The sequence below is a fragment of the Acomys minous genome, assembly GCF_964271855.1.
Source record: "Acomys minous genome assembly, chromosome: 13".
NCBI classification, from domain to species: domain Eukaryota; kingdom Metazoa; phylum Chordata; class Mammalia; order Rodentia; family Muridae; genus Acomys; species Acomys minous.
In genome coordinates this window covers 106,157,132-106,169,604 of record NC_140495.1, presented here as the reverse complement: position 1 = coordinate 106,169,604, position 12,473 = coordinate 106,157,132, and the positions used below count along the sequence as shown (strand labels likewise).

The 12,473-nt window shown below is 50.7% G+C and overlaps 1 protein-coding gene across 2 annotated transcripts in view; it reads left to right on the top strand.

The window, feature by feature from the left end:
• The window catches only part of GLP1R (glucagon like peptide 1 receptor), a 40,491-nt gene extending 28,035 nt beyond the window's left edge, over nucleotides 1-12,456 (top strand). The window contains exons 8-14 of one of the 2 annotated variants that reach the window (XR_014773816.1): nucleotides 1,319-1,379; nucleotides 1,876-1,945; nucleotides 2,067-2,155; nucleotides 2,489-2,627; nucleotides 3,876-3,917; nucleotides 7,740-7,961; nucleotides 8,051-12,456. Coding sequence is in view for 1 of the 2 variants with exons in the window: in XM_084754006.1 (XP_084610132.1) it covers nucleotides 1,319-1,379; nucleotides 1,876-1,945; nucleotides 2,067-2,155; nucleotides 2,489-2,627; nucleotides 3,876-3,917; nucleotides 7,740-7,907 (569 nt within the window). In the remaining variant the exon portion in view is untranslated. Of the gene's footprint in view, nucleotides 1-1,318; nucleotides 1,380-1,875; nucleotides 1,946-2,066; nucleotides 2,156-2,488; nucleotides 2,628-3,875; nucleotides 3,918-7,739 lie in introns of both variants that reach the window. The other variant, XM_084754006.1, reaches the window with a different exon arrangement.
• Nucleotides 12,457-12,473: the final 17 nt, after the last annotated feature.

Sequence of the window (12,473 nt, the reverse complement as noted above, 5' to 3'; positions counted from 1 at the left end):
GTCCATTTCTGTTTAACAATGACCTCTGACCCTTGCCACTTACAGCATCAAACTACTGCCTCACAGTTCCCCTGCTCAAAAGACTTGAGTTCAACATGGCTGTCCATCCCTGACGCGGAATCTCCAGCTGGCTTTGTCTCTGTCTGTCTGTCTGTTTGTCAGAGCTGCTGTCATCCAGGGCCTGACTAGGGGAAATCTATCCCCAAGCTCACTCACAGGGCTGTAGGCAGGAGTCAGATAGAACTCTTGGCGCGACGACGCCCTTCCCCCAGCTAAGTGGAGAGAAACCACAAGTCTGTAATCCTAGCACTTAGGAAGTAGATGGAAGATTAGAAGTTTGACCTTATAGAAAGTTTTAGGCAAGTTTGGACTACTTTAGACCTTGTCTCAACAACAACAATAACAGGAATACCAAGAACTAGTAATACCTGGGACCATCTAAATGGCTGTCTATAAGCTGTGTTAGTCAGCTTTGCGTTGCCATAACAAAACACCTGCAACATGGTTATCATAAAGAGAAAATGTTTAGAAATAAGATCGCTGTTCTGCAGGTTTAAGTCAAAGATTAGGCAGATCCATAGCTTTGGCCCTCTTGTGGGGGTGCCATATTGCAGTGGTGGGGTGCATATAGAGTAGTAAATAGCCCACCCCATTCGAGGAAGCAAAAATGAGAGACCTGACAGTCTGGGATCCCAAAAATCTCCTTTGGGAAGGACTGCCCAACAGACCCTGTCTTCTCAAGACTACCCCACCTACTAACAACACATTGATGCTTACCTAAATCCTAAGCGCTCACTGGGAAGTCTTACTGCTGCCCTGTTGATTGTGTAGGCTTCTGTGCAGCTGGGATAGGAGTGTGTCTATTTTCTAGCCATCTGACAGGTGCGTGGGGGAGGGAGCATGTATCTGAAGGGGCTTCTGTCCCCTCAAGGGGTGGCCTGAGCTGGACATATGGGCTGGAGAAAGGGAGGACGGAGCATCATAGAGTTTCCCTGGCCCCTTCCTCGTCAAGCATGTCCTACCCGTCATGTTGTACTGAACCTATGCTACTGAGTGTCTAACAGCCAAGACTCTGAAGGCAAATTGTGATAGTGTGCCTGGCACATGGGAGGGGCTGGACCATGAAGAACTCTGTAAGGACGAATGTGGCGCATGAGTGTAAACCCTGCACCTTCATCCTCCCAAGCACCCAGACCAGCCTGTTTTAGGGCCAGGAAGGGGGTGTGAGGAGTCTGGGGTGTGGAGAAGACCTGGCCACTGTGTCAGCAGCTCTGTCCTGCCAGCTCTTCTCTCTCATGTCTTTCCTTCCCTCTCCTAGGTGTCCCTCTGCTGTTTGTTATCCCCTGGGGCGTTGTCAAGTACCTCTATGAGGATGAGGGGTGAGTATCCTGCTGCAGGGGAGTGATGTGCTGGGGTCTTGAACCCTGGAGCACGAGTTTATTACCTGCTGGGGGAGGACTCTGGGGTCAGCAGGAGTTTAGCATATTAATTTAGTCCCTAATCTCCTCTTCCCGAACTTGCCTGGCCTGGTATGGTGATCAATACCGCTGGCTTTTGCAGTCCATGGTGCCTTCCTGGTGGCTTTTATGGGCATCGGAGTGAATCGCCTGTTGTTTTGTGTGTAATGCTGGGTGTGCATGTCACAGTTTGCAGAGGTCTGTGAAGATGGGGGAGGGGCATGGGTAACTCTTTGTGTGACCGCGTGTTGAGGACTTGGGGTTGGGGTATGGGATGTACTTGCAGGGCTCTTCATGGGTCTGTGGCTGGGTGTAGCCCTTTGCTTGGCCTCGTACACTTGTGGCTTTGTCTTGCACTAGCCACCGGGGCCTCTGTGAGTCCCCTGGATGCCTTGTATACCTCTCTCCTCCTCCCCAGCTGCTGGACCAGGAACTCCAACATGAACTACTGGCTCATCATCCGGCTGCCCATTCTCTTTGCTATTGGGGTGAGAGACAGGATTGAGGGGGGGGTTGGGGTGGAAGCTGGTGGGCCTGAGCTGGGTGGGACCAGGCGAATGACCTGGGGAAGAATGAAAGGTCCCAGCCTCCTGTCCGTGTCCTCTGCAGGTCAACTTTCTCATTTTCATCCGGGTCATCTGCATCGTGGTATCCAAACTGAAGGCTAATCTCATGTGCAAGACTGACATCAAATGCAGGTGCTTAACCAAGCTGGCTGCAGGGGTGTCCTCAGCCTTCCCTTCCATCAGAGAGAGAATCTTGGGGGACTCTGTTTGGAGCCCCATGTAGTGCTCTTTTCCAATCTAGGCCTGGTTTGCAACCCCTAAGCTTCCCCCTTCATCCTGAAGTCTTGACCTCTGACCTCTACCCCCATCCCTCACACCCAGACAGCCTAGCCTGTCCAGGGTATTTTTTCAGTGAAACTGATCCATAAATCAGGTAGCAGAAAGGGGCAGGGGATGGGCATGGAGAGGAAAGAGTAGTCTGGACACAAGCCCAGAATGACACAAGCGGTCTCGCCCTCTCTCCAGACTTGCCAAGTCCACTTTGACACTCATCCCCCTTCTGGGGACACATGAAGTCATCTTTGCCTTTGTGATGGATGAGCATGCCCGAGGAACCCTACGCTTCATCAAGCTGTTCACAGAGCTCTCTTTCACTTCCTTCCAGGTGACTCAGTGCTGGGGCCACTTGCCTGGGATATCCCAAAGGGAGGGAGGGGTGGGTACCAGCCTGCATCATACAGATGGATAGGCTGGGGCCTGGGAGAACAATCCTGCCCCCCACGCCAGGTCACAAGGTTGAAGCAGAGCCAGAGCTGGTATCCCCAGGTAATTGGGCATATATGGCAGTCTTCTCTGAACAAGAAACCTTTCCCAGATGTGGACCTGGGCATCTGGGCATCTAGGGAAAGGCACTGCCATCCACCAGCATCACGCCAGATAATTTATTCTTTCAGTCTACCCAGGACTCACAGTTGAGAGATTGCCCCTACTTGACATAACTGGAAACCGAGGCCTGGAGATGTTAAAACAAGATCTATATATAGGGTGTTGTGTGACTTTTCCTAGGGGCACGTGAATATACATCTATTCACCCCACAGAGAGTACTGACAGCCAACCAAAGAGATGATCCCACTGAAGTCTAGTTGGTGAACCAATGAGCTTATTGGGGTTGGTTACAGGAGCACAAGTGACTCAGAGGCAGCTGCGTTATTGAATATCCCACCCAGTATGGGTGGTGACTCACAAAAGTTGCATACCTGAAGCTCCTTGCACAATTTGCAGGCAACTCCATGGAGGAGTGTCTCCTTTTCCCCCAGCAACTGCTGACTGCTCATATAACCCTATGGAAGGACCTGTACCTTTCTGAACTCCCTGAGTCTTATAAATTCCATGACCTTCCTGAGCCTTACGAGTTTCCTCCCCCCCTTCAAGGAAGGAATATCTTAAGTCAGAAGAATTAGCTGTACAACGTAGAGGTCAGAGATGTTCAAAGAAAGGAATCCGTCCTCTTCATTAGCCTTAGATGATGTGGCATGGGTGAAAAATATAAGAAACCGTTGCTGGAGAGATGGCTCAGTGGTTAAGAGCTGTTCTGGCAGAGGACCTGAGTTCAGCTCCCAGCACCCACGTGGTGGCTCACAACTACCTGTAACTCCAGTGCTAGAGGACCTGGCTTCTGGAGGCACCAGACATGTTGCACACAGACACACACGGAGACACACACACACACACACACACACACACACACTCTCTCACACTCATACAACTTATTTTGCATAATTAAAAAGAAAAGCACTCTCGTGTATTCCAAAGTCTGCCTGGGCTGTCTGATTTGAGAAGAGGGACCCAGGGGATGGTCGCCCAGTTGCCTCCTTTGGGCTCCCTTCCTGCTAACGTGCCTCTTGTTTCCAGGGCCTGATGGTGGCTATCTTATACTGCTTTGTCAACAATGAGGTAAGGTCTGAGGAGGGATGAATGTTGGGGGCCCTTCTGGGGGTGCTGCCACTGGTTGCTATGGGGCTATGCCGTGGGGTCTCCCTGCAGTCTTTCTCCTTGAAACACCTCCAGTCCCCTCACCATGGCTGAAAATCGAAGTGACATATTCTGTTCTGTGCTTCCCCCTCAAAACACTCCCTACACTCTCTTCCTCCCCCCCCCCCGCCCCCACCCCCGCCCCAACCACACACAAATGAAAAAAAGAGCTTAGGATGACCCAGCCTCACGTTAAATGGTTAATGTTGACTATTTCAAGCAGGGGTGTCCAACCTTTTGACCTGGCCATATGTCATTGTCATCCACAAACGTTTCGGGCCAAATCTGTCGCTATCCTAATATGCATGCGTCTATTAGGTTACAGGTTGGTCACACCTGATTTATTGCAGTGATACAACACACATGGGCCCAAGCCACTCATGTGGCCTCTGCCCACAAGAGCTGTTCTCCAGACCCGGGGTTACCATGGCAATGCCAGGTACTTGTGACCTGAGAAGATGGCTCTAACATCCATTGGTCTCATGTGATTGTCAAGGCTTGCACCAGCTGCTGGTCGGTGGGGCGTGGGACTAGGGGAGGGGAGGGCTGCCGATGGATTTACTGTGGCCCGTGTCGGAGGGCCAACATGAAGTAGCTCAGGAGCCGTGAGTGCTCGTCCTGCTCTGCACTGCCAAGCCGTGTGACTTCAGGCTAGCCACCTTGTCATCTTTTGTCAGTGGAGGTGAGAAACCTTTACCAAACCCTAAGCCCAGTCAGAGAGGGCGCTTAGGATATGATGCTGGGCTTCAGTGTAGAAAAGGTTAACATTAGATGGACAGATGCCAGGCAGGATCATTCATTCATTCATTCATTCATCTGATTATTCATCCAATCATTCATTCATTGGAATATTAGCAGCGTGTATGTACCATAGACCATAGATGAAGGTCAGAAGACAACTTGGGTGATTCTCTCCCTCTTCCGTGTAGGCTCTGGTGATCCAACTCAGGTCCACAGGCCTGGTGGCAAATGCCTTCACCCACTGAGCCATCCCACCAGCCCCGCCGGGATCATTCTTTGTTTTGTTTCTCTCACCGATCAGCGGGAGGACATCAAGTCAGAGGCCCATGCGTTGAGTGGCCGTTCGTTTGAGTCACTGCAGGAACCTGCAGCGAGTGCCTGCTGTGTGCCGAGCGCTGTGTTTGGAGCCTGGGTACTCAGGGGAGGCAGGTGTAGTCATTGCCTCTCAAGTGCTCTCTGCTAAGTGGGGAGGAGACATGGCCAGAGACCAGCTAGAGCAGTGACAGGCAGGAAGCCAGTGGTTTGGTGCCAGACGCTGGAGTCAGACCTGGGCTCTCATCCTGGCCGAGCCCTGGGAAACATTTATATGTCCTCTGCTTCCTCATCTTTCTTTGAGTAATGATGGCTGGTCCCCGGTATTTACTAAGATCTGTTTCTTTTTGGATGTGAGTGCGTATACACTTGTGTGCACACACATGTGGAGGCCAGGCACCTGTGCCAAGTGTCTTCCTCAAATACTCTTCACCTTGTTTTGAGACAGTGATTCTTGCTAACATCTGGAGTTCATCAATTAGTTAGATCTCCGGGCATCCAGCTGGTCCCCTCCACCCCCAACACAAACATATACCCGTCTGGTGCTGGACTTACACATTTGAGCCAGCATGCTTAACTTGTTTTTACATTTTATTTTTGAGCCAGTATGGAGTATGGTGGCACACACCTTTAATCCCCGCACTTGGGAGGCAGAGGCAGGCAGACCATTTTGAGTTCGAGGCCAACCTGGTCTACAAAGCAAGTCCAAGACAGCCAAGGCTACACAGGGAAGCCCTGTCTTGGAAAAACATAAATGTGCGTGTCTGGGCACCACATGCATTCCTGGTGCCCATGGAGGCCAGTGGAAGGCATTAGATCCCCTGGAAATGGAGTTATAGATGGTCAATGGTCATGAGCCATGTGTGGTTGCTGGGAATCGAACCTGGGTCCTCTGGAAAAGCAGCCAGTACTCAGGTCCTCATGTTTCTGAAGCAGGTAATTCATTGACTGGGCCATCCCCCGCAGCCAGTGGTTCTTAAGAACAACCGTGTTGACTGGGGCCCGCCATGGGGGCTCAGAAAAAGTGCCAAGAGAGGCAGGATCAAGAGAAGCCTTGTGTTCTAAGTCCTGTTGGTTTGGCTGGGCCTCAATGTACTAGTTTTCTTTCCCCTCCTCCAAGTGGAAGACTGAGAGAGTTGCTTTTCTGCAGCTGAGCAGAAGGGAGCCATCTTTGAGCTCAGGGGCTGTATCCCAGCTGTGTGCACTACACAAGCCCAGCCCTGCAGGACAGCCATAAGTAATGCCTGCTCCATGTCCCTCTCTCGCCCTCTAGGCCTGGGCTCCACGATGCCCAGACAGGCAGGTGCTGGGTGATCTTAGCTCTACACAACACAGGAGTTCTTGTAAGGGATGTCTTGTGGCCGCACAGGGCGTCTGTCTGGGCTTAAGGCTTGGTGGATGACATGGGAAGGGTACAGGAGGAGTGTTCGCCTAGGGGCAGGTACAAGTATTGGCAAGGAGCCCGTTGCACATAGCCAACTGCTGGCTTCTGGCCCTCCTGAGGGCTCGGGTCTGAAAGGAACACAGTCCAGACAGTTCTAGATTGGGAAGGCCGGTGGCAAGGATAGAAGAGCAGACAAGGAGATTACCTCTGCAGAAGAGTGCTCCAGCCCTCAGCATGTGCTGAACAGCTTGTAACAGGCCTCTCTGGAACCCCAGTCACAGGGCCGTGATGGAGCCACAGCCCGGAGGGATCAGAGGGCCCTGTGTTCTGTGTAACTGTCTGCCCCAGCAGTCTGACTTCCAGCACGTTCCCTGCTGAGGAGTCTCTTCCCCTTGGGAAGGCTGAGCGCAGCACAACGAGGAAGCAGGTTGGCCGAGCTCACCTAGGCAGACTGTCCAGCCAAGCTCTCTTCAGTGTTTCTGAATGGGATGGGTTCAAAGCCGGGAACGAAAGTCCTGGGTCTTATGTCATGATCCTTGCTTTCTTCACCCCTTCTCTGGCCTGGGATGTTCAAGGACTGAGTGAAAACCTGAAGGGAAACGGGGCTTGTAATTCCTAGCATTCAATGGGCTGAGTTAGGAAGGTGAAGGGTCCGAAACCATCCTGGGCTATATAAGTGAGATGTATTCTTTCAGAAAGAAACAAACAACACCAAACCCAGACCCAAATAAAAACAAAGCAAAAGCTCCTGAGGGAATTTAGACTGCCGAGGGCATCACTAGAGCTAGGCGTGGATGTGCCTTCCCCGTTCAATTGTCAAAGCCACACTGTGAGAGCGCTTTATAAAGTGAGACTCCATCTTCTCCAGTTCTCTCTCTCTCTCTCTCTCTCTCTCTCTCTCTCTCTCTCTCTCTCTCTCTCTCTCTCTCTCTGTCCCTCCCTCACTCCCTCCCAGCCTTTCTCCCTCACTCTCATTCTCTTCCGTTAAATAATACTGTGATGGATTGTAAAAGGTACTTAGCTGAACCACTGAATTTAGAGATGGGTAAGGCCAATTAGGTCATCAAGCCCATCTCTCTCCAGAGGAGAGGCAGAAAATAGGAGACAACAATAAACAATTTTATTGGGATATTAATTTAGGCGCCTGAAGACCTTGGCTTGTGTCTCTTAATATAATCCAGTGGATTTTTTCCCTTCTCTGCTAATGTAATAACAGGGCCATTTTGTGGGCAGTTGGTTTGCCTGATGGCTTTTGCTTCCCTCCTTTTTTTTTTTTTTTTTTTTTCCCTTCTCCTTCCCTACGGAAGGTCCAGATGGAGTTTCGGAAGAGCTGGGAACGCTGGAGGCTGGAGCATCTGAACATCCAGAGTGACAACAGCATGAAGCCCCTCAAGTGTCCCACCAGCAGTGTGAGCAGTGGGGCCACAGTGGGCAGCAGTGTGTATGCAGCCACCTGCCAGACTTCCTGCAGCTAAGCCTCCGTGCCACCCTTCCTGTGGTCCTTGATGCTGGCTGGGTGGCCATCCCAGGTGGGAGACCCTCCCAGGGACAGACAGGGAAGGGGAGGGACACAGGCACACCACACACGCCCCTTGCTTTCCTTCTCCAAACCCATCAGACAGGCAAGTGCGCAGCGCCTCCCCGGGACCATCGGCATATGTTCTCCACGGACAGCCTGCTAATTTAATCACCATGGCAGGAAGAGAGGAACAAACGATTGCTGCTAAAATGAAAATGAGGAGGACTTCTTCCTGTTAAAGCCACAAGGCCCTTGAGGTTCCCTCAGACAGAACAGCAAATCAACCCCAGGCTCACACTCAAGGGCAATTGCTGATTAGTGGAACTGGGGCTTGTGAGATGAGGCAGTTCCACAAGAGACCCTGCCATCCGTCCCTCAGCCAGCACGGAGCGCGGCAAGGTGAGGCCAGTCTGTGCTTCGTGCATGGCTGGGGTTGCCACCTGCACCAGCCTTCCTCATGAAAAGAGAGGTTTTCTCTGTGCTGCTGGCGTTCTTTCGTCTGCCCGTTCACCTCACCATCCTGTCTTTGCCGGGGCAACAAGTGGCTGTGAGTGGCGTTGAGGATAAGCATTGAGGAGATGCCCAGGGGTCGCCTTTGATGGTGTCCACTTCTCACCCCGCCTTTTAAGCCGCTTTGCTCTCAGCTTCTGCTGCGCCTGCGGTACTAGGGCAAGTACCGCAAGTGAGGAGCCCAGATGTGGCGGGTGACCCCCTCAGTTCTGTTGTGAAGATGCTCAGATACCCTCTGGGGTTCCTCTAGGGACATTAAGGAATGTCCTCCTTGGGGTGCTGATGACGTGAGTCTAGAGGGACAAGGGATCAATTGCCCCCTCCACACCCCCACGTCATCTGTGACTAGATTCTATATCTTAGGTGAGAATTGGGGTACGTCCTCTGGCTTCAGAAGAGACTCTTCCATTGAAACCAGCTGTTCCTGGTATTGCCACGGTGGCTGGCTCCTCCTACCTTGGCAATCCTCCCACTTGGAGCATATATATATTTCCTCTATTGCCATGGCTGCTGTGTGTATTCAAACATCTAATTCTGATTTCTCCCAACCAGTGGAAGAACTAGATCATGGCTGTTGTTATGTTTGAGGGCAGTGGGGGAAGTGATTGATTTGATTCCCTACCCCCCCCACACACACACACATACTGTTGTTGGTAAGTAATGTCTGTCCCACCTCCAGGCTCCTCCCACACATAATGAGCAGCAGACAGAACAGGTGGGGGAAGAAATATCACTCCTGCCCCATGGCTGCTGTGAGAAAGCTGACAGGGGACAGCATTACAGAGACCCAAACCCAAGGACTGCCTCCCTGGGGGTGTAGGCAATGCGTTTGCAGACCCAAGGAAGGGTCCAGAGTTAGAGAGACTCCTAGGAGTCCGGATCGCCTTTGAAATTGGGGTGGGTGGCTTCAAATGGGTTCTCTCATGAGGCTGATCTCTCCCTCGCCCTGTCAAAAGTGGGAGACCCTCTCCAATGCTTACACTAGGCACATTCTCCTGTGCCCCTTGGAGAGGCATGAGGCATGTATGGCAGATAATAATGGGCCATAAAACATACCAAGCAGAAAATGTCTTACCCTTCAGCCTCAACCGAGTGTTGTGTCTATGTTAATAGGGAAGAGGAACCTCAGGCGAGAGAAGCTTGCCGTGCAGCCCGGCTGCCTCCTTGACCGAAACAAAGGGGTTCAGTGGGAGAAGTGGGCCCAGGGTCCTCTGCTCCCTAAGAAAAGAACAGTTTTCCCAGTGGGCACCTCTTTGTTGTTTTGACTCAGGGAACAGTGGAAAGATAAGTGTGGGATAAATTGGGAAGTTTTGAGAATAATTAATTACACAAGTGAAAGGAACAGACAGATATAATCTGCCTGAAATAAATTTTCCAGGGGAGAGATGTTGAAAGAGCCTGGGCAACTCAGTAGGAGCTTTTGTGGGGAGTGCTTGCCCCCCCTGGAACTCTGGCTTCCCAGGCTCGCCACAGCCCACGTCCCAAGATCTATAATGCAGGTTTTCCTTCCCAGATTCCTGACGCTGAAGAAGTTTTTGCCTTCCTCCAAGGCCCCATACTATTCACATTTGTTTGAATGCCACCGCACTCCCTCTGAGCTCTTTCTAAACTTGCCTAAGCTAAATATAGCTCCCCCAGGTCTGGGAACCGTCCGATGTTATGTACCCTGAAATTCCACTGGCTGTTTACATGCCTCAGGCCATAAGTCTAAGCCTGGCACTTGCTGAGAACTCTCTGGCCGCCCCACCCTGTCCCAGGGCTACGATCCTGGCCTGTAGGGTATAAATTGGTGGCTTTATTGGAGCTATGCAGCCAGCAAGGCTCACCTGGTGGTTGTCAATGGTTGCTGGCTTCAGCACTCTGGCCAGCTCCTGGGAACAGGGTAGGGGCTGAACTGAAGTCTCCTCAAAAGGCTCTTCTATTACACATCAGTCTTTCAACAGCTAACACGCTGAACTTTACAGACTGCTTACCCTGCGAGACTGCCTTCTCTTTCAAGTGACTTTGTTCATGGCAGACACGATTACAATCGCCCCAGCATGCCTCACACTGAAGACAACATTAATGGGGTTCTGAGGCACTCTGTGAGCAGGAAAGATCCTGACAATTCCTCCCGACTTCGATCTGCAGAGGCTTGCTGGGGGCCACAGCACTAGCCTGTCCAGAGCAGCTGGGCCTCTGGGCAGGCCAGGTGAAAGCATAAGTGGTCACTCAAGATGCACCAACTACAAGTCCTCATGTGACCTAGAATTTATATTGAAGAAGAAATGGAACAGCAGGCAAAGGTGGATGGACCCATCACATGGTAAAGATGTTGTGAGAAGAAGCAAGGTGTGTCTTACAGTCTGCTCTAGTACCCCCCCCCCCGTTCTTAAAATTAAGAGGGGGCGCTAGAGAGATGGTTCAGTGGTTAATGTAAACTGCTCTTGGAGAGGACCTATGCTCAGTTCCTAGCGCCCACATCAGAAGGCTCACAGCCCGCTGTAACTTCCACTCCAGGGTGAAGTTGACACTGTCTATTAGCCTCCACTGGAACCTGCACACATGTGGCATGCATACAACTTGCACAAACACACACATACACATATACATAAAATAAAATCTACAAAAACAAATTAAGAGATGAAATACACTTGAGTGCAGGTTTGCATAGGAACAAGACTGGTGATATTTGAGCGAGCAGTCATGGGATTTTTTTTTTTTTTTTTTTTTTTTTTTTGCTATTAACTTTGTTTTATTTATCACTACAACATCAAGGTCCAAAACAGTGCCAGGCCCCTAGTAGATAACATCCCCAGCTCAACTATCACATCCCCGGGGCAGACGTTCCTCAACCCTCAGCAGAGTTATAGTCTGCCCACCCACAACCCCTATAATACTATAAAATGGAGCGCATAGTCTTCAGTCACAGGAACCTTACTGTCTTACATTTCTTCAGATTCATCTCTTTGTTTGAGATGTGCTGATAGGCACGTGAAGTGACTGAAGGAAACTAAATGATGACCCTGGACTTCATCCCTCCCTCTCTAGTGCTCCCTGTGAATTTTGGAGCGATCTAACAAACTGGACCAGTAGATGTGGTACAGTGTTCTGAAGGACATGAGGAGAGTCAGCCCGCCCTTCATGCCTGCCCTGGCTGTGTTTCAGCAACTCAAGGGAAAGAGCATTGTGTGTGCCTGTGATTGTCCTGTGCCTTCCAGCCCACGCTGAGGAGATGCTGGGGGCCAGATTCAGCTTTCCGCCACCAGGAAGGTCACGGGCTTGCACAACTCAGAGTGGGACTGGCTGTGGTTTGGTCCCATTATCGCTAATGCCTGCAACGTGCTCAGGGAAGGCAAGAATATGTTTCAAAGCTTTATTTTCCATCTGCAGAATTGATTCTAATCTACAGGGCTGACTCGACTTCCGACTCCTAGGAGGCAAACTATTTTTTTTTTTTTTTTTTTTTTTTAGTCCTCAAATAATAAAACACAGGGATTGATTCTGCTAAGACAGCTATGTAAATGGCATGTTAAATATTCAACGGAAAGTAAATTAGCATCCATTCTAATACAGTGAGGTGGGTCCCCCACCTCAACCTTTTTTCATGGCTCAAGTGTTTCCTTGGTGGGGGGAAGAAAGGAGTCCACTTTGAGAGACTTCTACCAACATTGCCATGCACCTGTGCCGTTGTCTGCAGCTGGAACCCTTTCCCTGGCCCTGGGGGGGACCATATCAAGAAGCACTGTTTGGGACCAGCAGGTAAAGTCACTTGCCTCCAGGCCAGGTGACCGGGTTTGATCCTGGGTCCCACATAGCAGGGGGGGGCAGGGGGGAATTGACTCCCAAAGTTATCTTCTGACCTCCACATGCATGAAGTGATGTGCATGCCCCCCTGCCCCCATATACACATACCCACATAACAAATAAATAAGTGTAATTAAAAAAATTTTTTTTTAAAGAATGGCAACCAACACATTGCTTTGGAAAATATTTTCTCTAATAAAGAAGCATGGGTAAGCACTGTAACTTC